The sequence below is a fragment of the Brachyistius frenatus genome, unplaced genomic scaffold (assembly GCF_029030835.1).
Source record: "Brachyistius frenatus isolate BFR_SWC_R1_liver_20210118 unplaced genomic scaffold, ASM2903083v1 Contig_292, whole genome shotgun sequence".
NCBI classification, from domain to species: domain Eukaryota; kingdom Metazoa; phylum Chordata; class Actinopteri; family Embiotocidae; genus Brachyistius; species Brachyistius frenatus.
This window is the reverse complement of record NW_027210891.1, coordinates 258766-286716: the sequence shown is the minus strand read 5'-3', so window position 1 is coordinate 286716 and position 27951 is coordinate 258766. Positions and strand designations below refer to the sequence as shown.

Below are 27951 nucleotides of genomic sequence, written 5' to 3'. Positions count from 1 at the left end.
CATGAACCTCATTAGCTGTCAGATGTTCCGCCTGGTTTGTTTTTTAGCATGCCACAACTTTTCCAGTCATTTGTTGATCCTGTCTCAACATTTTTGAGACGTGTTGCTGCCATCAAATTCAAAATGAACATATATTTTTCATAGAAAAATTAAATTTCTCAGTTTCATCATTTGATATGTTGTATTTGGTCTATTTTCAATTACATGTGGGTTTATGGGATTTGCAAATCATTGGATTCTGTTTTTATTTATCTTTTAAAAAGCATCAACTGTTTACTACTGTGCTGTGTATGAGTTTCTGATAAGCCTTAAAACTTATAGATCAATGACTCCAAATGGAGTCTTGGGATCTGGTTTCATCCAACAGAGCTGTTTTCCATCTTACTCTCAATCAGACGTTGATACTGTACATTTACTCTAATTGAGTTCTCCCCCGTATGCTTGTTGAACGTCACAGCTCCAACAGACTGAAACCAACATCCCCTAAATGCAGCTGATATGTTTAGAATGCTATCAAACTATCTTTCTAAGAGGATCCACCATCAACCTCAGCTGGAGAAAATGAGCTGTGGCACTGGCTGGTAAAATAAGTGTGTATATATATATATAAGAAAAGGACATCACCAGTGACTCAGTGTTTTCAGTGTTAAGGGTAGATTTGTCATAAAATATTCCCTTATTACAAACAACTCTTTTCCAGACGCTCTCAAAGATGAACAGAATAGTATTTTGGTGGCTGTAGCTGGTTATGACAGAATGACTGTAACAGACTACGTTATTGATGGGTGTTGGTTGTGGTGGGGGTGGGGGAGGCGGGGGGGGGGGGGAATTGCAAAACAGCTGCATATAGAAAAAACTCAGAGAAGGAACATACATTCATTTGGGCATGAAAGCAACTTTCAAAGGCAAATGAGCTGCACTGAATGACATCACTCTTTAAAGCATGAAGATAATCCACTCTCTCTCACGCGCACACACACACACACACACACACACACACACACACACACACACACACACACACACACACACACACACACACACACACACACACACACAGTTTTAGAAAAAAGTAGGTGGATTTGAACATTGACCGGCTACAGAGCAACATTCATTCACAGAGCAGTCAAAAACGTTAATAACGTGCTTTTCTCACATTACACCCATCAAAGTCTCTATCAGTAAGAAATGTGCCGTAGTAGGTGGAGGGGTGTTCTGAACAAAGCATGAATTGGCAAACACAAATATGTATATTGTTAATAATAATAATAATAATAATAATGAGAGAATTAAGGAATCGATACCACGTCATCACCCAGGACAATCAAATCTTACATCCGTGCAAGGACAAAATAAAATTGGTTACATTGTCAAACTTAGTTATCCTAAACAATACAAACAAATCAACAAAAAGAAAGAGGCAAATTATATATAAGATACCACTGACAATTATGGAACTGCTGAAATCTCAGATCTGTGAGCAGGGAAGGTTTCCTCTAAAATCTAAAGATTTTACAGTGAAGAAGTGCTTCAAACTAAAGATATGCAGATGACTGCCTGCAAGGTCCTTCAACAAATAAATGCAGCACTGCAATGGATGTGTAATCCTCATTATGTCACCTTCATATGGGTTTGTTACTCACAAAAAGACTAATATTTAAGGAAAATTACTTTCCTCCTCCAAAATTCAGATGATTCAGACTATTTGACCAAAGAAATGTGCACATTTTTAAAAGTCCCTCTGGCAAAGCTGTTACAGAAAGGAGAGTTTTCTGAATGAAAAGGTTCTGGTCACATTTTGAAGCAGCAGAAAAACAAAACTGAAGGATAAATATGCAGCACGATGGTGCAGCTCTCAAGCTTCCCTTTAAAAACCTGGCGCATGGAAACGCAAATCAAAACATCAATAACAGCTTCACCATTAATCCTTTATTAATCCTTTTATCTTCACGTGAACAAAAAAAACAGTATGAATCAAACGGTGGACCCCAACATTTAAAATGGACCGCTGAAAGTTCCCCTCCGTCAACATCTACTTTTGCTGCACATGTTCCTCTTCTTCTGGTTCAGTTGTATTCAGTGGAGAGCCTCCACGCAGATCTGCTCCTCGGTGATGTCGTCCAGCAGCTGCACCTCCACGGGGCTGCAGGTTTCACTGTCGTACACGTCTGTCCCCATCAGAGCCTCCTCCTCCAGGCCTTCTCCTTTACCTTTAAAGCCTCGCTGCTCTGAGGGAGAGGTGCTCTCCACGGACTCCAGGTCCTCGATGCCTGCCCGGTAGTGGATCATAAGCAAGGTGAGGGCCTGGAGTCTCTCCCCAGACTTACCCAAGGCAGTACTGATAAGGGCTTTGCGCCGTGCATCCGTGGCCTCCCGTTCCTCCAGCAGAAGGTTATTATTGTGCTCCAGCTCCTGGTCAATTTCCTGTTGCAGCTTGTCCAGCATCAACTCCAGCTTCTGGGAGCGCTCGTCTGTGGGCAGCCCCCTGTAGAGGTCGCGGCCTATCTCCTTCACAGCAATGAACACGCTGTCATCCAAGCCGCCCTCCTTACGTACCAGTTTACTGCTGCCGCCGCCGGCGGGCTGCTTGGAGGGGCTGGCACCGCTGGTGTAGGTCTCAGTGTCACTGCTCTCGTTGTCGGATGTGTTCGGGGTATGCTTCGGCGAGGGCTCCACCGCTCCGGGCACCACATCGGCCACCTGCTCGACAAGCCGAGTCTTGGGCACCTGGCGAAGGTTAAGCAGGCGGGAGCTGGTGTTGATGAGGTGGCGCGTTAGGCCGGTGGTGGCACGGTTGATGGTGGATTTGGCTTCAGGGTCCGCCCCACGACGTTCAGACGCTGCCACGCAGAACGGGTTTTCAGTGAGGCACTTGTCCTGGCACTTCTTGTGGCAGACGTAGGTGCAGATCATACACTGAGAGGCTGCCTTGGTCCAAACCTTCTTCTTGCAGTACTCACACCAGGTGGGGTTCTGGAACTGGGTGTCCTGGAAGTTGTGACGAACCTCCACCAGCTGCATGGCGCCGTAGGCCAAGTCGTCGCGGGGTGCCGAGGTCATCGGCTCCCCTCGGTCCCTCTCCCTTAAATCCTCGTCGTGGAGGCTCCCCTCCCGCTCCCTTTCTGCCAGCCCCCCTGGATACTCCAACTCGCCCTCAGCTAGATAGCAGAAGTTCAGAGTAACATCTCCGTAACACAGCTTCTCATTGAAGCCCTTGTGCGTGCTGAAACTGCGTAGCGCAGTGCGGCTGACGTTGGCCCGAGGCTCCGGAGGACCCAACCTGAAGGTGCTCTGGTACTCTGCTGACGACGTGGCCATACACTCCAGGGCCACGTGCTCTAACTGGAGGCTGACGTGCCCCAGGCACAACAAGCTGCCCAGCTTAAAGGGATCTTTGCACCACAGAGCCACGTTAAGATACTTCTGGCTGCTCTCGACCTCAAACACCACGGAGGCCTTGGGCCAGCGTGCGGTCTGGTTGCGAAACATGCTTTCTGGGGATTCCCAGAGCGAGTGGTCCTCCAGACTGTCCCGCGTGCTGCAGGAGCTCTCTGAAGCTTTGTCCTTTGCTTGGTCGGTCTTGCTGCTGCCGGTCAAAGTGGCAGGAAGTGGCATTTCGTCGCTGGACTCCGCTGGCTTGGTGGATTGCTTTGCCTCAACCTGTTTGACGTGTACCTTCTCGGCGCCGGCCTTGTCATCGCCGGCTGCAGTGAGCAGAAGTCTCTCTGGAGATTTCTCAGAAGCGCTGACAGCGGTAGTCACGGTGGGAGCAACAGCAGCATGACTGGGAACAGAATCAACACCTTCCAAGAGACTGGTTTCTGAGGAGGCCGACGTCAGCCTTATCTGAGGTCTTGGTGGCACTGGGGGGCGCGAGGGAGGAAGCGGGGGTGGAACAGTGGGGCGCTGCAGACCCTCCCCTGGGTCACTACTCGTCTTATGTGGTGAGGGCTTTGGTGATTCTTTGGGCTGCGGCTTTAGTGGTGACTGGAGACCCACCAGGTTCAACTTGCGGTTGAGGATGGGTGATATGGTACCAAGGGGCTTCGAGGCCAAGGTGGCCACAGTCCTTTTGGGGCTTTGGTTTACTGTAAGCAGAAAATCCTCCTTGGTGTCACTGTTATTTGTGGTACTGCTGTGCAGGCCGCCAGTCTGGCTCGGTTTGGGGTCCACAATCAGCTCTTCAAACTCAGAGTCCACGTCTTTGCTGTCTGATATGTCAGAGAGGGTGGTGATGGGAGCCGGGTCTTCCTCGTAACCTCCCGGATGGGGAATGTAACCGCTTTCCTCCAGCTGCCCAAACCCTTCCTGGAGAGTTCCTAGGCTTCCCGAAGAGAGAGTCTGGTGCCGAACCGGTCTCTCATAAAGTACAACCACCCGGTCTCCAGCCTGTTTCAACAGTTTGAGCACTTGAACCGAGGACGTCACTTTCACACCTGCCAACAGAAAGAAGAACAGAACGCAAGCTGTCAGTCAGGAGGCATTTTCAAAAGTACATTTATAAGTGTTGATAAGCAGTCGCACATCTCTGACCTCCAATAGCAATGAGGCGATCGCCCCTCTGCAGGTCTGCCAGGGCTGCGGGGGAGTTCTGCGTGACCGTCTCGATGCTGACGTGCACTGCGTCGCCTTCGCTGGCAGAAACGTGTCTGAACGTCATTCCCACGCTGCCGCACGGCCCCTTAACAACCTCCGTCTGAGGAGAAAACGGGACAATTAGGACCAGCGCTCATTTACAGGTTAAAGGCCGTGAACGTCATCTATTTTGTGTATATATATACACCAACACAGACACACACACACCTTTTATTTAGTCAAACAACAACAAAAATCGAAGTTAATCTCTTTTTTTGTTCACTGCTGTGTATTTCTTCACATTTAAGGTGTACAATCAACAGCGTGGACCGTTTATGTGTTGAAGAAGAAGAAGAAGACGAACACTGACATCCATCTTCAGCACTTTGATGAGCGACTCAAACTGAAAGTGGTAATTCTGTGGGCGGAGAGCGAGAGCTGCAATTAAGCCCCTCAGCCACCTTAATGACAGCCACGGTCCACGGCACCCCCGACACACCTGCTGTGGTGCGGAGGTGACCCAACGTATTCCTGACAGGTCCATTACCAGAAGGCCGTCTGATGCTGATCATCAGCTGTGATCGGAGACCATCGTCTCAGACGCGTACTGTATGTGGTGGGATTTTTCCAGATGGAGAGAAAAGTTTTGGACAACGAGGAGGAGAGCGAGCACGAGGACGTCCAGGTGTCCCGGTTTAGAGAAAGAAGGCCAACGTGATGCGGAGAGACGGAGACAAATGACTGTAATTTTCTTTGCTGTCATTTGTTACAATCCTGCTGGAAGGCAGTGATTGAGTTAGAGCCGGCCATGAATAAGCAGATGATCCATACAGGCTAGCATGGTGTGGTCTGATCTGTATTCATGGTTAATAAATGAAGACATCTGTTTCTTTAACGTGTCAGTGGCTGATGTCGCCAAAAAAACTCTAACAAACACTGGGCAGTTTTTCCTGCTTCATATTTCCACTCAAACTGAATCACATACTTTTTAAAACCCTGTTTCTGAATAAACACGCTGTGTAAAATCTAAAATGTAAAAAAAATTGTGAATCTCATAAACTCATTTAATTGCAAATAAACACCAATAATAAAACACAAATGTGCAAACTCACAGTCGTAAAACACGTCATACCGTCTTTCGATCAGGACAAGAAATACATCCTCCTCCTGCTGCAGACACGGTCTGTGAAATAGTTCCACAATAAACAGGAGGATTCATGTTTTAATGACTAAAACACAGCCGGCTGTTTTACTTTGTCTTGAGGCTGCAGCACAAAGTAGGAAATCACAAACAATAACCATAAAAACGGACCAAATATGAAGCTCCACATCACACAGACCACGACTGAACCTGAAGGCTGAGTACACCAGCACACGCATGATGCTGGGATATTAAGCAGGGAGAGCACGTTACACGTGATGAAGCAGCTGATCTCACAGGATGCTGGAAGCCTCCATCTGATCTCCGTCACACAGCCACACATACAGACATATCCATTCTTATAGGGTCTGGACATACTGAAGGAGATCCAACTATAAATGACAATTTACTGCCCTGGTACATAAACAATATTCAGTTCACCACAATGAAGTCATGTTTGGGGTTAAATATTGACTGTAGTTATACAACCCCGTTTCCAACCCCGGCTCCATAGTAGAGTTGTCAAAGTGCTAAACTGATCTGCCTGCAGTCCAGGAGAGGGACCATCCAGCTTGTTATCAGCTCAGTTCTAAAGCCAGCATCTGTGATGGTACAGGGATGCATTAGTGCACATGGCATGGGTAGCTTGAACATCTGGAAGGAAGCATTAATGCTGAATGAGATATTCAGGTTTTGGAGCAACATATGCTGCCATCCAGACAACGTCTCTTTCAGGGAAGGTCTTGTTTATTTCAGCAGAACAACGTCCAACCACATTCTGCACGTATTCCAACAGCATGGTTCTCTAGTAGAAGAGTCCGCTGATAAACTGGCCTCCTGCAGTCCAGACCTGTCAATCATTGAAAACATCTGGAGCATCAGGACATGAACAATACAACAAAGGAGACCCTGAACTGTTGAGCAGCTGAAATCCTCTATCAGGCAAGAATGGGACCACATTTCACTTTCAAAACTCCAGAAACTGGTCTCCTCAGTTCCCAAAGGTTTCCAGAGTGTTGTTAAAAGAAGAGTTGATGCAGCTCAGTGGTGAACATGATCCTGGAACAACTTATAGAGACGTGTTGCTGCATTAGATTCACAATGAGAAGATATTTTTATAAAACAATAAAATTTCTCAGTTTCAACATTTGATATGCTGTCTTTAGTCTATATGCAATGAAATATGGGTTTTGTGATTTGTAAATCATTACATTCTGTTTTTATTTACATTTTTCACAGCATCCCAACGTTTTTGGAAACAGCATTTTAATAAATAAAAAAAAGAACAGTTGCCATAAAGTTGTTACTTTTTTGTTCAAATTGAGACCATTAATATATCAGTCCCAGAACGCTGCCGACCAAAGTGGCTGATTGTCCTATTTATGATCCACCACATGGATCAACGGCATTTGGCACACAGCAGGAGGGACCTTCAGATCCTGGTGCCAGTGCTCAGTGGGGCAGCTTGTGATTGGCTACTGACGATTCACACACACTTTCAGGATGGTGACATATTTTACCGTTTGAGTAAGAATGTCTGAAAGGTGAGAGGAGGTGCTGAGTATCACTGAGGAGAAGCTGTGTGCCTACAGGTGTGTGTATCCAGCTGTGTGTCTACAGGTGTGTGTATACAGGTGTGGATCCAGCTGTGTGTATACAGGTGTGTATCCAGCTGTGTGTATACAGGTGTGTGTATACAGGTGTGTGTATACAGCTGTGTGTATACAGCTGTGTGTATCCAGCTGTGTGTATACAGGTGTGTGTATACAGGTGTGTATATACAGGTGTGTGTCTACAGGTGTGTGTATACAGGTGTGTATATACAGGTGTGTGTATCCAGCTGTGTGTATACAGGTGTGTGTATCCAGCTGTATCAGAAGCTGCAATGGGGCTATTAAACCCACAGTAGATCTACAAATGAACAAATGCATCCATTCTGCTAAAGTGAAAATAGGGGCAATCTCCCTTTTACACAGACACACTTACACGACCAACATATGCACCGTCACACACACTCATGTGTACCTATTTATATGGCAGTGCACACTAAAGTCCAGTGATAAGACTGCTGCTTCTCAGCTGCAGCTGTGTGTTCCTATATATCGATATCTATCTAAATATATCCATATATCTACAACCCTGTTCGCAAAAAAGCTGCAACGCTGCGTAAAATGTAAACAAAAACAGAATTCAATGATTTGTAAATCACATAAACCCATATTTAATTGAAAATAGACCAAAAACAACATATCAAATGTTGAAATGAAAAATATCTGCTCATAAGAATTTGTGGATTTCATTATCTACAGTTCATAATATAAAACGCAAGTTCCCCGCAGCTGTCCGGTGAACATGATATTTTTAACATGTTAACATTTTAACTTTTTTTATTATTATTTTCATTTTTGACTGAAAGTGAACAGAAATGAGTGCTTGGTGATCTCCATATCTGCATCTGTTTGGTGGGGAGAACATCCAAGCACAGCTGAATAAAAAAGGGAGCTGAATCTTTCTTCCCTCGACTCTCCACAAACAAAGAAGTTGTTTGGTGCTTCTCCAAATTGCAGTTTAATTGTTGTGTCGAGGTGCTTTCTCTCGGGGCTGAGCAGCACTGACTGCACTAACCTTGTTAACATCGACTAAGACAACATGCAGGTCCTGATCTCTTGTCTCTGTACAGAAAAAGACAAACAAAGAACATAGCAACACCGAACTGGCCGGATGTAAATGGAGCCATTGAGCAGATCCAGCCTGTGTTTGATCTGCACCGCCACAGAGAACAAATGAAAGGTTAATATGTTCAAATGGCAGCGATCACTACTTTTAAGTTCTCTCTTCTCCCTCCAGGACAGAGACCCAGACAACTCTTCCTTTGATCCCCTGAATAAAACACTCCGTGATAAAAGACATCGATTCCACTCTGTTACGCACTGACATGTCACGGGCTTCCCAAAACCAACAATGGGATCACACACTCACCGAGAAACCAGTAAACGGCCAGCGGAGGAGGAGACGAGCATCACGTCCAAGTAGATGAACACTCTGAGGATACAACACAATCTGTTCCTTCTGCTGTTCCTCATGCGAGCTGCTCGCTGACACCCAGTGGATATAAACACTTACCAAAAAACACTGATCACAAGTTGGATTGGATTTAGATGTGATAAAAGACCGGCTGATCAATAATAAAATAACAAGTTTGACTAAATCTCAAAATGCCTCATAAGAAAACCAGTCAGACATTTTAATATGCGGAAATCTAGTGGATGCGTTCGGTTCTTCTGCTGCTGCCAAACATTAAAATCTGTTTATTTAATCTCCATCTGAAACACTGAACAGGCCCCAAAATAAAATCAGGATTCATTTTCTGATAACATTACGTTTTTAGAAGAGACTTAAAAGGAGACACTGGCTCGATGAGGATCTCAAACAGGGCAAAGGTTCATCAGGAATTAAGATGTCCAGAATATAATCAGGAGACAAACCATGAAAAGCACCAAAATGAATCAATAAGATTATTAAAATGCTGAAACTAACAGTGAGCAGGTCTGCTGCTGCCTGGAGGATCCAGTTAAACCAACAGCAGCTGAATTCAGACAGTCTGGAGTCATTTCAATGTGTTTGGATTCAGACAGTGAAGAGTTGAGTGGAGATACGAGCATGTGCAAACGTTTCTGTCTCTGAACTATGTTAGTACATATATAGGTCATTATCACAGATTGTTTATAAAAGAGTTCGTAGCTTCAGGTCTGTAAAATGGTTCTGATCCAGAAGTGTCTTCAGCTTCAATACCAGCGAGTGCCACTAGAGGTCGGCTCCAAAAAGCCTCCGGCTCCATAGACTCCCATTCAACTTCTCTCATCAAATCCAAAGTGAATAAAATGTGTCCATCAGTTATCTCGGTGTTGTTAGCTAAAGTCACTCCTTCTTATTAGTTTTCTGGAGGTCCATCTGAAAATAATCCCTCATTCATTAGAAAAGCTGAAGACACTTCTGGATCGGAACCATTTTACAGACCTGAAGCTATGAACACTTTTATATCCAGTCTGTAGTTTTATATCCAGTCTGTGGTAAAAACCCAGTTTGTATACAAGTCAAAATCGGAGACACACATAAATACACAGTAAAATGGAAGAAACGTGACTCCTGCTGTCACATTTGTAATCTTGCACATCCATTTAATTAGACTGGAGAATACTGGACGTCGTGGAAGAAGTCATCAGAGGTTTAGTGTGACTGGGATCAGGGAGGAGAGGCTGCTCGCTGCAGGCTGGTCTGCAGCCCTGGACAGAAAGCTCGGGCGGAGCAGCACCTCCTGTTGCTTGGCTGAACATCCCTCTGGTCTCTGGCAGGTCTGGGAGGGTGTGCGTGAGATGGAGAGGTGGGGGTTGAGCAAATCCTTTTCCCTGTCACTGCACTGCTTGGTAATTTAATCTAATACCACATGTCAGATCGATTTGTGTATGGTTATAGGGTACAAGTCGCTGCGAGGCAAGTGCACAGCAATTCCCTGCCACATTCAATTAGCAGCCCCAGTGGTGATGAGATGGAAGGGGCTGGGGGGGGGGGGGGCATGACCAGGAGCTGCTCAGGTGTTTACACAGGCACTCATTAGGCCGGTCAACGGTGACGCATATTCTGCAGTACGTGTTGTCAGACACAGTATCGGTTACAGTACTGTATTAGTACACAGCAGTACCACGGAGACGTCCGCCGTTTGAAGCGGAAAAACTGACACTGAAATCTGAACATTCAGGGACCACGACAGAGCATCGTGAAAGACACAGGAATTCATATTGCCCGTGTTGTATTTGCTATAATGTTTTTGACTACATTAATAAATAAGTATAAAAATATAAAATCCCACAGAGGAAAATAAGGGAATCAAACTTGTGCCACTGACAAATATTTAATCGTTTCTTGGAAGTCAACATCAAAGAACTTCAAAGTTTATTTGTGTATCTAAAAAATGTAGATACATCACTATGATACTTATAATTCTTTTCAAAAACAAACAATTCATTTTTAAAAAAGGACACGTTAAACTGCTGCCCAACTTGTAATGTTCCATACATCCTGATGGAGGTGTCTGAAATATTTTTGTCACGTCCTCAAACATTTACTATCCACTAATTCAAACACACAAAACAAAGGGCAGCTTTATGTTTATGACTGTCTTTTAAAATGGCACGAAGACATCATTATTGTCTTCTAAAAAATACAACAGTTTTACTTCCACCCTTACTGAGGATACGAGGATGGATCAGAAAGTTCAGAGTCTGGACAAAGGAAGAGATGTCCAGCTTAGAGAAATGAAGCCCTGCAGCTGCGACACTGGGACCGGCTGACCTTCACCACAGACACATCACAGACAGCATGAGAGACGGACAGATTCATGTCTCCTGGAGTCCTGCGGCACCACGAAGGAACGACATGCTGCATGTTTTCCTCCAGACTCCACTCGGTTTACCGTCACGTCTACAGCAGCAGGATCTCCAACCGGGAGCTGCACCAGCCTGTGTGCTGAGTATCAGTTTGATATTGTTCAGATAAAAGAAGCTGACTCAGCTGGTTTGGGTGGAGACACCTGCTGCAAAACTATTTTCACACCCCAACATCGCCGTCCCTGCTGCGGTCGACGCTACAACTCTTCTCGCCTCTGAAGATGACGGCTAACCGCATCAATCTCACACGGCTGCACAGCAGAAGACTGCGACGCAGCATCAGCTCTGGTGTTTGATGGTGATGGCTCTGTGGTTCAGGTGGGACGTGCCATGATGTCAATGACTCCAGCTACAAGCTCCACTGACAGAAGATTTTGGGACACTGTGGAAAATCAGAGGCTTCCTAACATTCACAAACAAAGAACAGGAGGCGACCCAAGAGTGAGGCTGATCAATAATCTATTTTACAACAAAAAGCGAAATCAAATAAAATAACCAAACATCAGAGTAACAAAGGAGGAAGTCGTCTGATAACTACCGATTGGCTGCAATGAAGGCATTGAAGGACGCTTGTAAGCTATCGTGTCTATCGACAGTTTGCATGTGAGATGTCGTGTACTTCATTGATCTTAAATGTGACAACAGCACAGTTCTGCAGTCTGCATAGGAAAAAGGTTTAATGTAATACTTTGGGGTAATATCGCCCCTCAGTGTCAGTCCACCGGGTGTAGAGGACTTATACAACCATTGATGGATGTACAACTGCCCAAAGTCTTTCACTGCAGCCCATTTGGCAGCTGTCAGTTAAAACGCTGTCGCTCAACATTGATCCAGTTTCAACAATTGTTGTCTCTACTAGTTAGTAAATCTCAAAATGAAGCAGAAATAGGTTTCAAGATTCCATTGAAGAGGCTCATCTTTGAATTAAAGAAACGGATTACGAACTACAGACTAGAAACCAACACTTTGGCAACACGTCGATGCCAAAACTCTGAAAAGGTAACACAACTTGTTTTTCTATGGTACCAACAGTAGTTAAGGAAGTGTAGATGCTGCAGCTACTGAAGACACGGCACAGTTCAGACTGACAGTGGCCATTTGAGCAAATAAAAAAAACACAAGAGTCCCGTATGGCTAATCAGGAATAAGTTGGAGACAATCAACCACCAGAAGACAAACGGTAGCACAGAGCATCTGGAACAAGAGATGAAAACACCTCAAACGGGAAAGAATTTCCATTATATCCACAGACTGGATATAAAACTACAGACTGGATATAAAACTACAGACTGGATATAAAACCACAGACTGGATATAAAACTACAGACTGTTTATAAAAGAGTTCATAGCTTCAGGTCTGTAAAATGGTTCTGATCCAGAAGAGTCTTCAGCTGCAATACCAGCGAGTGCCACTAGAGGTCGGCTCCAAAAAGCCTCCGTCTCCATAGACTCCCATTCAACTTCTCTCATCAAATCCAAAGTGAATAAAATGTGTCCATCAGTTATCTCAGTGTTGTTAGCTAAAGTCACTCCTTCTTCTTAGTTTTCTGGAGGTCCATCTGAAAATAATCCCTCATTCATTAGAAAAGAAGATTCAAGAAGACCTGTTTTTGGGGGCGTGTCTGTTTGATTGACAGGTCTGTGGTGCAGTCAGGTTACAGCTATCGGTGGGCGGGACGTAGTATCGTCAGGTTTCCGATCAGATCGGTCAGATCCACCGCTGGCTCCTCCCCCAGCTCGTCCAAATATGGTCACTTCCTGCTCCAAACCGCTCCGAACTAACAAGATGGTGACGGACAGAATCTGAACTGGAGGCTTCATAACGTTCACAAACCAACAATGACATCACTGATGGTTGATGACATCAGATGGTTGATGACACCACTGATGGTTGATTGTTGGTAATAACGCTCCACACACAGTATTTGCAAAGGCTAATGTTAGTTTGTTAAGGTTTGCACAGCAAGAGTTCATAAGGTGAGCGGCTCAAGCTCCCATCATTACTGTTTCGTTTGTCCAAATATACCTTTCAGAGTTTACTTTTTTATGCACATTCATTTGACATTAAAAAAAAAAATGGAATCAAATTTGCTGTCAAGAATCATGGAATTCTGATGGTTATGGGATCAACGACCAAATTCCTGGTACGGTGACGTTCCTAATAATAACCTCCGATGGACGTCCTGCTGAGTGGATACAAAGACATTATTGAACAAACAAAGAGAAGTTTACTCCAGGCATCTCATTTTCAGCACCATCATTAATCATACATGTCTTTATTTATTTTTTTCATCACCTCTATAATCGCATGATAACGTTCGCGACCACTGGATGTTGGATGGATGGATGGATGGACGGACGGACGGACGGATGGATGGATGGATCGATGGACGAATGGATGGATGGATGGATGGACGGACGGACGGACGGACGGATGGATGGATAAATGGATGGATGGATGGATGGATGGATAAATGGATGGATGGATGGATGGATGGATGGATGGATGGACGGATGGATGGACGGATGGATGGATGGATGGACGGACGGACGGAGGGATGATGGATGGATGGACGGATGGACGGACGGATGGACGGAGGGATGATGGATGGACGGACGGATGGATGGATTTTGAATGTATGGACGGATGGATAGATGGATGGACGGATGGATTTGGATTTTGGATGGATGGACAGATGGACGGATGGATGGATGGACGGATGGATGGATGGATGGACGGATGGATGGACGGATGGATGGATGGACGGAGGGATGATGGATGGACGGACGGATGGATGGATTTTGAATGTATGGACGGATAGATAGATGGATGGACGGATGGATGGATTTTGGATGGATGGACGGATGGATGGATGGATGGATGGATGGATGGATGGATGGTGTCTGTCTGTGGAGTAGTTTTACTTGTGTTTGCTGTGCGGCTTCATCTGAATTTTCAAGTTGCCTTTTTATCATCGGAAGCAGGTTTCAAAAGCTTTAAGAACAACGGAGTTGTTATGGAGACGCAGGCAAACAAAAAGGTGTTTTGCCTAATTTGCACTTGTATAGACGGCAACAGCGGCCGGGTCGCCCACACCGTCCCTTTTGTATCGCTGTCATTGTCCTGCCGTAGAAAAATAATGATCTGTCATGACTGTTACATCATCCCGGCTGATTAAATGACAACTATGTTCTAAACCAGTAACGCTGCTTCAGAAAGGAGTGCGACACCATTTGGCTCGTTATCAAGCTGGCATTTGGGTCTCAGCTCTCTGAGCACCAGCGCTTGTCCATCATGCAAACAGCGAGCCTATCTCCCCTCGCGCTGCTCACCAGCTCACTCAGACGACGGCCAAAGTGTCCGTTTCCTTTTTGGAACCGGGAAGGAGCGATTTGACTGCTTGACCGTGTAACATTTACTTATCATTCATTTAACATTTGCACATGTTCTTACGTCATTTCAGCCCAAAAATAAACACGGCTGCAGGCTCGGCGTCTTTAACATCTCATCTCAGCTGGCCCTTTGAACTGCCGTTGAAAAGCAACTATTCAAAACAGCCGTCGTGCACGAACGCTCGTCTTTCAGTGAGTCGAGGAGGAAGAGCACGGCCAAATAAATGCTTTTATTTCATTTGGGTTACTGCTGCGCAATAATATTGTTTTTGTTAAGGGGAAGTAGAAACTGCAAACATATTCAGTGGTTACCATCACTCTGAATAACACTGACACAGCAGAGGAAAACCAGACGAGCCAACGTCATGTCAGCTGTCAGATCTGCTAGATGGAAAGAAAGGGCATTCAGAGTAATTTCATAAATCAGGAGCCTGTATTATCTCGTAGAAACTCAAAGATTACAGGGAGTTGCTTCAACCAACAGAAACTTAGTGTGCGTCCTGCCCTGCTCGATGTTGCCCAGGCTCACAATCAAAAGGTCAAATCTCAGACTAATCAAATAAAGTGTAAATGATACTGCTATGTATGGATTTTATATTCACTGAAGTCTTCAGTGTTTTAGTCAGTGCAGCACATCAAGTACAGAATATTAAGGAAAACCCTGTTTCTCCTAAACTAGTCAAAGTTCCACACATGTGGATGATTACTCAAATATTTGAGACGGACAACAGGCTCCTCCCGTCGGTCCTGGAGGTGTTCAGGCTTTGGATCATTTCACTAAAGACTATGAATTTCACATAATTACATTATTTGAAAAATGCACTCTATTCTAAGAAAATAATATCCATAAATAAATGTTAAAACAAAGTTTATAGTGAAATGATTTTAAGTGCAGTTTCCTCATCCTCCCGTCGCTGGTCTGGATGTGACGTGAATTTGTACTGTCAATCTAAAACACTCAAACAGGCAACGAGGACAAAGGGATCATTTGTTGAAAACTTTTTTCTCACCTGGGCTCCAGAATAAATACAATTTATAAATTAAGACTAATTACAGAAGAAATATTCATCAAAAATTTCAAATACTACATTAAATGACAGCTCTCATGGGACACACTAACGGGTGTCAACCATCACTGTCATCTGCAGTTATGAGCAACACCACACAACCAAGAGGTCATTTCTTTTCTAATGAGAGACCATGCCAATAGGATGAGCAGAAAAACCCTCCAAATGAAAAGTGAAAGGAATCTGTAATATGGCTGCGGCTCTGCCTGTCATGCACACAGCGGGTGGTCTATCGAGTTTCCTCTGAGGTGAATTGATCAGTGGAAAAGCAATTAGAAACAAACTGCTTGTGGGACCAACCTCTCATGTCTTTAATCTGCTTTTCACCACACAGCTAGCCGTTGTCAAACAAAATTGGACCGGGCCCTTTAATTGGCCCGGCAAAGCGGAAATGGATGATGGATGCGTCACCTGCGACAACTCAATATGCATCGTGAAAAATGACAAAGGTGATGTCTCCCTGAGGTGCTATTTGATTATATGCATGTTGACATGACAAACAATGTTTTTATTTTTTTGTTTTTGAGAGCATACCAAACAATCACATTGTCAGGTTTCCAGATTTCCAGAGCTGAACAGCATGTCATAAAGATATTCATTCAAGTGAATGTTTGTGCCAAATGGAAAGAAGGTCTTTGAACGTGTTCCTAAGAAATCGTGTTCACAAGAATAGGAAAGATGTGCGGTCCCACTTGCCGTGACCTCTGACTTTTCACCACTAAAATCTAATTACCTAATCATTGAGACCCAGTTAACATTTGTGCCAAAATTTGAAGACATTCCCTCTGGGCGTTCCCCAGATATGTTCACAAGCATTGGTCAAGGGGAGTTGACAGTGACCTTATACTGACCCCCAAAATCTGATTCGTTTATTCTTGCGTCAAAGTGAATGTCTGATATTCCCTCGAGAAGCGGATAAGACAGATGCGAGGTCATATTGACATTGACCTCTGACCTTTGATCATCAAAACCAATTCACTTTATCCCCGAGTCCAAATGACAACGTACCAAATTTGAAGAAGGTCCCTCAAGGTGTTCCTGAGATATGACCTTCACAAGCATGGGTCAAGGTGAGTTGACGGTGACTTTGATCTTCGACCACCAAAATCTAACCCGTTCATCGTTGGTACCGAGAGAATGTTTTGCCAAGTTTGAAGAAATTATAAAATTTGGGCCCCATCAGTGAGGTTACACTCAAACAACACATTCTAATCGGCTCATCGTGAAGGCCGAGTCAACTGCTGTTCCACATTTGAAGAAATTCCATCCAAGAGTTCTCCTGAAATCATGTTCATTTCTCCAATTGGGGCCACAGTGACCTTGACCTTTGACCCCAAAATCTAATCAGTTCATTGGTGGTACCAAGTGAATGTTTTTGCTAAGTTGGAAGAAATCCCCTGCAGGTGTTCTTGACATATTGTGTTTCGGAGAACGGGACAAACGTTCATACATACATACATACATGTTGGTCTACTTGCAGGAGGACCGACTTTGGCTACAGCCGCCGCGGAGGCATAAAAACTCTTCTCCACATTTATCCCGAAGCCCAGTTTCACCATGTGTTCTGATAACAAGCTTGTGTTATCTGCTGCCTCCTGGTGGGAAGATGTGGTCATTTAAATACGTTGCCACTCGGACGCCATGCAAAGCCTGCGGGATTAGTGGCAGACCAGAAGAGACGGCTTCAGACTTGTAACTTATTGCCTGAAATGCAAAACTGAGGTCGTTCCTGTGTAAGGGCCATATCAGCGTATGAAAATAAGTGTCCTTGAGTTTGACTGACATGAACAAATTGCCGGGGCAGAAGAAGCGGAGCAGAAAGGCGTGTTTCAGCATTCTGAAATTTCCATAAAATATCTTGAGTAGAAGTCATTCTGTCTCTCTCTGACTGTGTCCATAATGGACAATAATATTATTAATAATAATGATAATTATAATATTATAATGTCATGGAAAAGATTGCCTTTAGTTGTCTTTATACTTTTATAAAGTTATTACCAATGTTAGCGTCTATGGCCGGCAGGAAACAATATCAAATTAAAATACTTAACATTGAAATCAAATTATTTTTCAGACATCCGAAGGCCTTTTTTGAGGGACATGAATGGTTGTTGCTGAAGACTTTTCAAGACGTCCTATTAACATGGTATGTGATATTATAAACACTTGATATCTCCTTTGATTAGGTGTACTGTGAGGTATCAGCTGTTTCATGAGGGCTGTTAATTTTCCTCACATCCCGACTGCCTTCATCACTCTGGGAACGTGAGTGATTTTGGGCTGCGAGCCGAACACAACTTCCACTCCAACATTCAGACACAAGCAGCTGTGATAACACACATTCTTTTCATGCAAACACAAAGCAACCAACGTGACACGACGAGATGCCGACCTGCAGTGTGCGCGCACACATACGTCACACGTCTCTTCGGTCAAGCTGTCAGCGAGCATTAGCACTTATGGCCGACGATGGAATCGACAGGGCAGATGTGCAAACACGCCTGAGACACAAGGCCCCGCCACCTTTCCCCTCCCCCAACCGCTACACACCATCGAGCAGTAATACAAAAAAACTGGCAACTATGTGAAGCTGTAATGGAGCAGAGCTTCATTTACCGCGTTCACAGGTGGCCCATGTTGTGCAGATACAAGAGATACACAGCACAAAGAAGTGGCTGCAGCAAACCCTGACCAATGGGAGGCCGCAGAGGTGGGTGAACATAATACATCTAATGAAGGAGAATCCATCGAGCGGTTCTGGACTGCGTGGTGTCAGCCCACAGCCAAACTACCCGAGACTTTTTTAGATCATGTCTAAATATGAAAACTGAATTTTATTGAAAATTGTTTTGCTTTTTTCATATCTTCCTCTTATATTTATTATTTATTACCAAGAATTTCAATTAATTACATTACATGTGTGTTAAGTTATGAGACCGTCTCTGTCCAAGGTCTCAGTGATTCTATTTGTTCTAGCAGCCGTCCTTCAAGCTGCTCGGTGATGATGAGCTTCAAGGAACTTTCCCCTGAATGTTGGTGAGGAAACAATTACTCCTTTATTTGTATTTACATTTTAGTTGGAACAATCGTAGTCAGACTCAAATATTTTACGTTTTTCACCAGTGGATTCCATTAATAAGATTTTTGAGACTGTAAAAATGTATAAAGCTGTCCTTAGATCACTTTAGCATAACATTTACATTTAAGTTGCAGATTGTATGATATTTCCTTAAGTACAACAGTTTACAAAAAAGTTGGGACGCTTTGTAAAATGTAAATAAAAACAGAATGCAATGATTTGCAAACTAAAGACAACATATAAAATGTTGAAACAGAGAAATATTATTGTTTTATGAAAAATATCTACATATTTTGAATTTGATGGCAGCAACATGTCTCTAAAAGAGGCAGCAAAAGACTGAAAAAGTAGTGTAATGCTAAAAGAAACACCTGGTGAACATCTCATAACTAATTATGTTCCCATGGCAACAGATCAGTAACATGATTGGGTATAAAAAGATGATTTCAGAGAGGCAGAGTCTCTCAGCAGTGAAGATGGGGAGAGGTTCACCACTCTGAAAGACTGTGTTGGAAAATAGTTCAACAATCTAAGAATAATGTTCCTCAACGTAAAACTACAAAGAATTAGTGGATTTCATCGTCTACGGTTCATAAGATCATTAAAAGATTCAGAGAATCTGGAGAAATCTCTGAACACAAGGGACAAGGCTGGAAACCAATATTGGATGGTGGTGATCTTCGGGCCCTCAGGCAGCACTGCATTAAAAACACACTATTCTGGAGTGGAAATCACTGCATGGGCTCAGGAAGCCGGAGGCTTTTTGGAGCCGACCCCTAGTGGCACTGGGAGGTATTGAACCATTTTACAGACCTGGAAGCTATGAACACTTTTATATCCAGTCTGTAGTTTTATATCCAGTCTGTAGCAGGTGCATTCAAAACGTTAGGTAGTTAACAATAAAGCAAATATCCTCTGTTTCTGTATATGAATAACTGACATCTGGCTTCTTGAACTCAAACCTGTTCCACATCCCTGCTGACGTTACACCAAGGTCCATCCACAGCAGCACCACACCTGGACAACAAATACAACCAACACTGCACACATTTCTGGCTTTCAGTGAAGAACGAGAAACACAGAGAAGATGTAAAAACCTATCAGCACCACTTCATAATAACCAAGCTGGATAAATAGTGTGTGGCAACTGAAAAACAACACTGAGCAAACGGAAAGCTCATCACACACCATATTCAGAAGTGCTACTGAGACGCCCCATTGTGAGTGGAAGCACAGAGTAAACAGCCGAGTGCAGCTGGAACATAGAAGGTTTCAAGCCGCCCTGAAAAACTGTCCATTCATAAGCAGAGCAGGTCCTCCCTCAGGAAGACAGACACACGGTGCAGCGAAGAGCAAACTGCTCTGTTGAGGGAAGCAAGTGAAGCTCATATCTGGCCATCATCAGGGGAAAGGGAGAGAAAGACAGCAAATTGACCTTTTGCAGATGGTACAGCCTTTAATCCTGACTACAGAGTCGAGCTGGGGACACGCAGACTGGAAACGTCTGATAAATCAGGCTCAAATGCCACCGAGAATCTGCATCTGTACGTGTGTCTTCACAAAAAAAGAGATACAAGTGCTTTGAAGTGGCTCCACTCGGGGAGGCCGCGCTGCCGGCTCGAGTGCTTCACAAATCCATTACTTGTTGCCACACTGACTGCCCATTAAAGTGGAGCTGTTGAGGCTCGGTTCACTCCGCCAACACAAACACTCACATGTACAATCCTCCCTCCACGACGGTGTTTAATTATTCTGAAATAGAGTTTTTAGGAGCTTCTAGTTTTATCTGCAGCGACATGGAAATCAGAAAATTCTCAAAGTCCATCAAATCTTTTGATCATTTTTTGTTTAAAAAAGATAGCTGCAGATTATTTCCTCTGAGCTTTAAGCACAACATGCCCCAAACCTTCTCAAAAACATTGCATCACCAGCTGAAAAGGATCACTCATCACCGTCTCATATCATTCCACAGTATCGATGGATCACGAGCACACATGCTTACAGTTTACATATTTATGTTGCATACTGCATTTTAAAAAAAAATTCGGAAAAGACATTTGGTTTTATTCACTACATCAGATATGTGTTTTAACAGAGGAGGGTCTGTTTCAGAGAGCGTAGCATCATGGATAGTTTGTAAACCACATTGTTGAGTCTTTTTACAGTTAATCTGACATATAATAATGTCATAATAAGCAACCTGTCGATGAATATGAGGCTGCTGATAGTGACATCGTCACCTCACAGGCCTGTTCACGGAGCACCTCCATGTTATATATGTTATAATCAGGACTCTGATATTCAGCCTAATGCCGTAGATGTATTTTCAGTATGGTTATGTGATCTGATATCTACTATATTACACGAGACTCAACATCCCCGTCATTCATTCCCCCCGTTTCAAAAAGGATTTCTTTCTTTTTTTTTAACTCTTACATTTTATAATAAATGACATCTCACAAATAAAGTAATGTGAATGATTTAGACTTTTATTTGCAAAGTGAATGTTAACTCTGTGGTTTGAAATGCAGTTTTTGTATGAAAGAAATGGCCGAGTGGGATAAGGTGGTCCGGTCTGATATTTCACTGCCCCCTGCTGGACAAAGATCGGACTCCCTCCCGAGTAATTAAAACACAGCACAAGAAATCATTACAGGCCAATTACTGTTCGTCACAATGCAAATAATCCGTGAGTAGCTGCAAATGTCATTCAGAAGTGTGCGGCGAGGACGGCAGCATCAAGCTTTGTTGGAGCCAAAGCCGGTAATTAAGGCTGACATTTTCCTCTGCGACGTTCAGACGTCACTTCCAAACACGCCTGATGTGATAACTGCAATATCTCTTTATTGGAGCAATTAGAAAAGGTTTGCCGGAGGGGCCTGAAATTCTTCTTTGCTGCTCAAAATGTCAACAGTGGGACAATCTGATCAGTGCAGCGAAGACCAAAATAATCTTGTATGAATGTGTCAGTAAGACAAAGTGTCCAATATGACAGATGTTCCAGATCACATGCTTCCCTCAGTACGCCAACAAATAGTACTCTTCCATGTCGGGACTCTTACTATATAGTACACTGCTGTTCTGCACTGACAGGAAATGACCTCATCACGTGACCACATCAGCCTCCAAAATATCTAGTTTTAATTATTTTACCCAGAAATCAGTGTGTTTTTGTGTCCTCTGTTTAACACTCAATAAACACAATGATTCTTCTGTCCAGCAGCAGCAGTGGAGAAGAAACACTTTGTGTTCAGGAACAGCTGCAGCTTCCTCAGATACTTTTAATTTGAAAATCCTTTATGTCGGTGGCCCTGCCCCTTCCTCTACAGAGCCAAGATGGCGACCGTTTGGGGTGGAAAGTGTCCAGAGATTCACACTTCTTGTTTTGGAGCATTCAAAGTGAGTAATTCATCCTGGTAGTGGTCGTGTTCTGATGGTTCTGTACTGACAGTGAGAACACAAAAAGGACCAAAAGAGACCCGACTTCACCAAATGGGTCATTTAATAGAACTATAACAAGTAGAAACTACATTATAGTACATAGTATATGAAATTCTACTCTAATTCTGTATTCACATTGAGGAGGTGGAGTGATATTTCTAGTGATGAGCAGGGTGTGATGTCATCATGATTTATTCCAGATGTTCTGTTGACCAATCAGATCTCTGGGGCGGAGCTACTGGTTGTATAATGTACCTCTACACAGATGTGGAAAATAAAAGTAGTTCTAAAACCAGGTTTCTGTAACTTCAAGCCTAATTCAGTGCAACGCTCCTCTGGAGGAAGCAGAAAGAAAAGAGAAGTAAAGTGAGGAGGAGAGCTCACCCGTTTGATGGAGCTGCGCGTCTTCTCCTTCCACTGGTGGCTGCTGAGCTCCAGGGTGCAGTGGACGTACGCTTCCCTGTCGTAGGAGCCCAGGATGAACAACCTGCAGGAGCACAACACACGACAACGTGATGAAAACATTTACCATCACCAATACAGTCTAGGTATCTATCCATGGTCTTCTCACTGGTGTCGTTGGTGGGAAAAGATGATCGAAGATCTAAAATCTGATGGCATTGATGGGGGAGTTTGGTTACTGTCAATAACATTGGTTCAAACCACACCATCCTCACAAAGCTCATCAGCTGAGTTTTCTTTGTTATCTTCTGTTATTTTTCAGACTTTAAGGCTGAATGTTGCAGATTTAGTAAGAAAAGTGAGCATTGGAGAGAAATAATTGGACATTTTCTGAGGGGCTTTAATGTTTTCTACATCTAAACTACTTCATTGCCTTGTTGTTGAAAGGAAATATAAAAATAGATTTGACTTCAATGTCAAGCCAAGAGCTTAAAAGAGATCCTTTGAGTCCCAAAGAAATAAACCTGGTTATTAAATTATTGGGAACAGTCAGACATCCATCAGACAGGGAGGAAAAGTCCTGATGGAACATTCAGGTTTTATTATAGGATATTTTCAAAATTCCTGGTTTCCTCATTTGCTTCCAGCTAAAGATGATTTTCATCAACTGTCCATCTGATCAATACTCTGTTAATTATTCAGCTACTTGTTTGGTCTGAAGAATGTCAGTAAAAAAATAAAACGCACATCACAAAGGAACATTTTCAGATTTTTTTTGTTTTGTTCAAAACCCAAAGATATTCAAATAACTATTACAAAAGTCAACTTTTGTTAATGACAATCAACTTTTTGTCCAAGCACTAATTAATAAACGTCTTATTTCAGCTGCATTTCTCAGAACATTGTGTGTATGTTTGCATCTGTGAGTCAAATCAATTTATTAATGCGGCGCATTTACGAACAACAACCAAACAACGTAAATACACGATTCAACAACTTCAAGGAGGGGGGACAGATCCTAACAGAAACAGCTCACTGCAACATGAGTGTGGCTGCTGCTGCCCCCTGCTGGGTTGACGCCATCAATGCATAAAATGACTTTCCTCATATGTGTGATGTTCCTGAGAAAACAGCTCCAGTAAACGTTCAGAGGTACTTCACAGTACTTCCCTGAGTCCTAAAAGCTGAATGAGAGGATGCTTCCCCCTGGTGGACGTTTATGGTGTACTACACGAGTGTGTGTTCAGTCACACACACTCCTATCGGTGGTGCAGGGAGAATGCTGCCCTCACACATGCCTGTTTTAAATAAAGTGATGTAAGAGGACAGAGAGAAGAAAGACGGGATGATTACAGTGGGCAGGACATGAATTATTAAACCATGAGCCTGAGCCCATCCTCCTGTAGTCCATCAAAAACACCTGGCCACAGTGTATAAAGGTTAAAGGTCACAGTTCTGGACAAAGAGGAAGTGGGTTTGTTTGAGAAAGCAGAGATGTGTGAGGTAGAGTCTGGTCTGTCCTTTATAATTGGCTTTGTAGATGCTGCAGGGTTTAAGGATTTACTGTGATATAATGAATAACTGGAGCCTCGATGACGAGGAAGCTGTAAAAATTCTGATTATATTTACAGCCGATCCTTCAGTCAGGGTTTCCCATGTACAGAATCTATATGAAGACCCGACTCGGTTAGATATTGGGTGTACTTGCAAGACATTTCTCGACTTCCAAAATCAGACGCTGGCCTGTGAGTAAAATACTCTTAAAGCATCTCTTTCTTAAAGCTTATGTTTAGAAAATATAAATGTCTGTACCCTACAGTTTGTAATTGTCAAGACAAACCATTTCAGCCTTACAGACAAAGTAAAAAACAAACTAAACCCAGAGGAGACTTTGGTGGAACCAGCATCACGTAGACAGCCTGTGACTTTATTCACTAAACGTCTACTTTATATCCAACAGTGCAGTTTGTACAGAAATGTCTCTGACTTTCTGTAGTTAAGCTGCACTTAGCAGAATCACACCAGATATTTTTACGACTGGATAATAGTTCTGTTGATTGCAGAGATGATCAGCGGAGTAGATGGTCCTTCACTGTGGCCCACAAGCATTAGCGTCCACACTGCTACACACTGGGCCTTTATTTCTCAGTTTCATCCTCCTACACCCGAAATGTGGTGCTGAGCACAAGTAATATGTATTAAGTATTCTCTGCATCAAACCAAAGACAACATGTCAAATGTTGAAACTGAGAAATGTTATTGTTTTATGAACACAAGGGACAAGGCTGGAAACCAATATTGGATGGTGGTGATCTTCGGGCCCTCAGGCAGCACAGCATTAAAAACACACTATTCTGGAGTGGAAATCACTGCATGGGCTCAGGAACACTTGTGAAAACCATCGTCTGTGAACACAGTTCATCGCTGCGTCCACAAATGATGTTAAAACTCTCCAAAGAAGAAACCAGATAGAAACATGATCCAGAAACACCGCCGCCTTCTCTGGACCGAGATCATTGAAGATGGACTGAGGTGAAGTGGACAACTGTCCTGAGGTCTGATAGATCACAATCTGAGATTCTGTTTGGAAATCATGGACGCTGCATCCTCCAGGTTAAAGAGGAGAGGGACCATCCAGCTTGTTATCAGCTCAGTTCTAAAGCCAGCATCTGTGATGGTACAGGGATGCATTAGTGCACATGGCATGGGTAGCTTGAACATCTGGAAGGAAGCATTAATGCTGAATGATATATTCAGGTTTTGGAGCAACATATGCTGCCATCCAGACAACGTCTCTTTCAGGGAAGGTCTTGTTTATTTCAGCAGAACAACGTCCAACCACATTCTGCACGTATTCCAACAGCATGGTTCTCTAGTAGAAGAGTCCGCTGATAAACTGGCCTCCTGCAGTCCAGACCTGTCAATCATTGAAAACATCTGGAGCATCAGGACATGAACAATACAACAAAGGAGACCCTGAACTGTTGAGCAGCTGAAATCTTCTATCAGGCAAGAATGGGACCACATTTCACTTTCAAAACTCCAGAAACTGGCCTCCTGGGTTCCCAAAGGTTTCCAGAGTGTTGTTAAAAGAAGAGCTGATGCAGCTCAGTGGTGAACATGATCCTGGAACAACTTATAGAGACGTGTTGCTACATTAGATTCACAATGAGAAGATATTTTTCAGAAAACAATAACATTTCTCAGTTTCAACATTTCATATGTTGTCTTTGGTCTATTTGCAATGAAATATGGGTTTACATGATTTACAAATCATTACATCCTGGTTTTGTTAGATTTTACGCCGCGTAAAATATTTGGTCTGCCATCACTAATGTACCGTATTGGCAAAAATAAAACACGACTCTGATTATAAGCCTATTTCCAACATGTGCTTTTGAGAAAAGGGTTATTCTGAAGGGAAACTAACATTCTTCACATTTAAAGACTCTTCTCTTAAAAAAAGTAAAATACAAAATACTGCAATATGTAAAACCCCCATCATTGTATCTTTATCAGTCACAAACTCGTTTTTTTTCTCGTTGTAATCTAACAGGGACATAACGATCTGAAAACAGGAACCAAAACTGTTATTTTTTAAAAACATGATGTAACTAAAGGGACTTGCATAAACCAGGCCAAAGTACACAACATAGAGAGTATGTGGACAGGGCGCGGAGATAAATTGAGTATGTGGGGAAACACAACAGGAAGTGTTTACCTGCTACATTCAGTGAGAGTGACTTTGAGTCGGCCTTCCACCAGCCTGCTGTCCTGCACCGACAGATCCAAATCACCGGCCGAACCCAGCGGAGGCTGCACTTGGAACGGGAAGAAGGGCTTGTATCTGCAGAGAGAAAAAGCAAACATCCAAAGGTCCGTTTTAATTCGTGATGGGAATCATGTAGAATCATGTTCAAAACAAGCAGCTAATGTATGAACTTTTGGAACATAAAAGAACTTTTCATCACCCTTTAAATGGAGTTCACACTTTGATATTACCTTCAGAAAACTGTTGACCACAGATTAAATTAATCAGATTTGTAAAACATGTCCAGCAGCTATGAGAGGTATGAAGAGTGAGGAATGGATCTGAAGAATGTACCCAGAGTGAATGCTGCAGTAGTCTGTTGGGTGTGGTGCCTGCAAGACAACAGGTTCTCTCAGTTCTCAATAGAACCAGCCATTGTAATGTCTGGGAGCACGAACCCGCTCTGCTATTCTGAGCTGTGGGAGCGAATGCTGCTGCAGGCCTGAAGCTCCTGATGTTGTCAATAGAGGACTTTGTTCAGACCTGAAGCTAAAAAGACTTTTACATCCAGTCTGTAGTTTTATACCCAGTCTGTAGTTTATACCCAGTCTGTAGTTTTATATCCAGTCAGTAGTTTTATATCCAGTCTGTAGTTTTATATCCAGTCTGTGGTTTTACATCCAGTCTGTAGTTTTATATCCAGTCTGTAGTTTATACCCAGTCTGTAGTTTTATATCCAGTCAGTAGTTTTATATCCAGTCTGTAGTTTTATACCCAGTCTGTAGTTTTATATCCAGTCTGTGTTTTGTATCCAGTCTGTGGTTTTATATCCAGTCTGTAGTTTTATATCCAGTCAGTAGTTTTATATCTAGTTTGTGGTTTTATATCCAGTCTGTGGTTTTATATCCAGTCTGTAGTTTTATATCCAGTCTGTAGTTATGTTACTGAAAGTGCAGTGAAAGCCAATACGATCAATTGACTGGTAGACAGATGAGGAACGGGTCATAAGTTTCCTACTAAAAGACTTTACTTGGGTGGGCAACGCGGGTATTTGGACATTAACCCAAAGTTATTTGGCTGACCATTTAAATTTTTTTTTTTTTTTTTACCATCTGAGAGAACAATGGGATCCACGACAGACATCGGCACCAAATGTAAAACATTTCAGCCAAATTTTCTCAGTTTAAAACTCATCCAACCAGAATTTCCCTTGTTGAAATGAACATATTTCATGTTTTAGCCTGCTTAAGGAAGCACCTCAAACACAGAATTATACAACCAGTAGCTCCGCCCCAGAGATCTGATTGGTCAACTGAACATCTGGAATAAATCATGATGACATCACACCCTGCTCATCACTAGAAATATCCCTCCACCTCCTCAATGGGAAAATAGAATTAGAGTAGAATTTCATATAATGTGTAATATAATGTAGTTTCTACTTGTTATAGTTCTATTAAATGACCCATTTGGTGAAGTCGGGTCTCTTTTGGTCCTTTTTGGTCTCTCCGAGCACCCGTACCGTAACACCACGGATAGTCACGCACTTACAATCCTAGCGGCGGCTAACTGGACCGGGGCGGTTTGAACACATGACACGGAGCTAAAATGTTAAAAACACATGAGAACATGGATATCTTTGTTCACCAGATATCTTT

The 27951-nt window shown here is 43.2% G+C and overlaps 1 protein-coding gene across 1 annotated transcript in view; it reads right to left on the bottom strand.

Annotated features, from left to right (window-relative positions):
* Window positions 1-614: 614 nt before the first annotated feature.
* pdzd8 (PDZ domain containing 8) overlaps window positions 615-27951 on the bottom strand; it is a 38909-nt gene continuing 11572 nt past the window's right edge. The window contains exons 2-5 of the mRNA XM_069722442.1: window positions 26264-26389; window positions 22525-22627; window positions 4534-4696; window positions 615-4436 (exon numbers count right to left, since the gene is read on the bottom strand). Of these exons, the coding sequence (XP_069578543.1) occupies window positions 2077-4436; window positions 4534-4696; window positions 22525-22627; window positions 26264-26389 (2752 nt within the window). The 3' untranslated portion in view covers window positions 615-2076. The remainder of the gene's footprint in view (window positions 4437-4533; window positions 4697-22524; window positions 22628-26263; window positions 26390-27951) is intronic.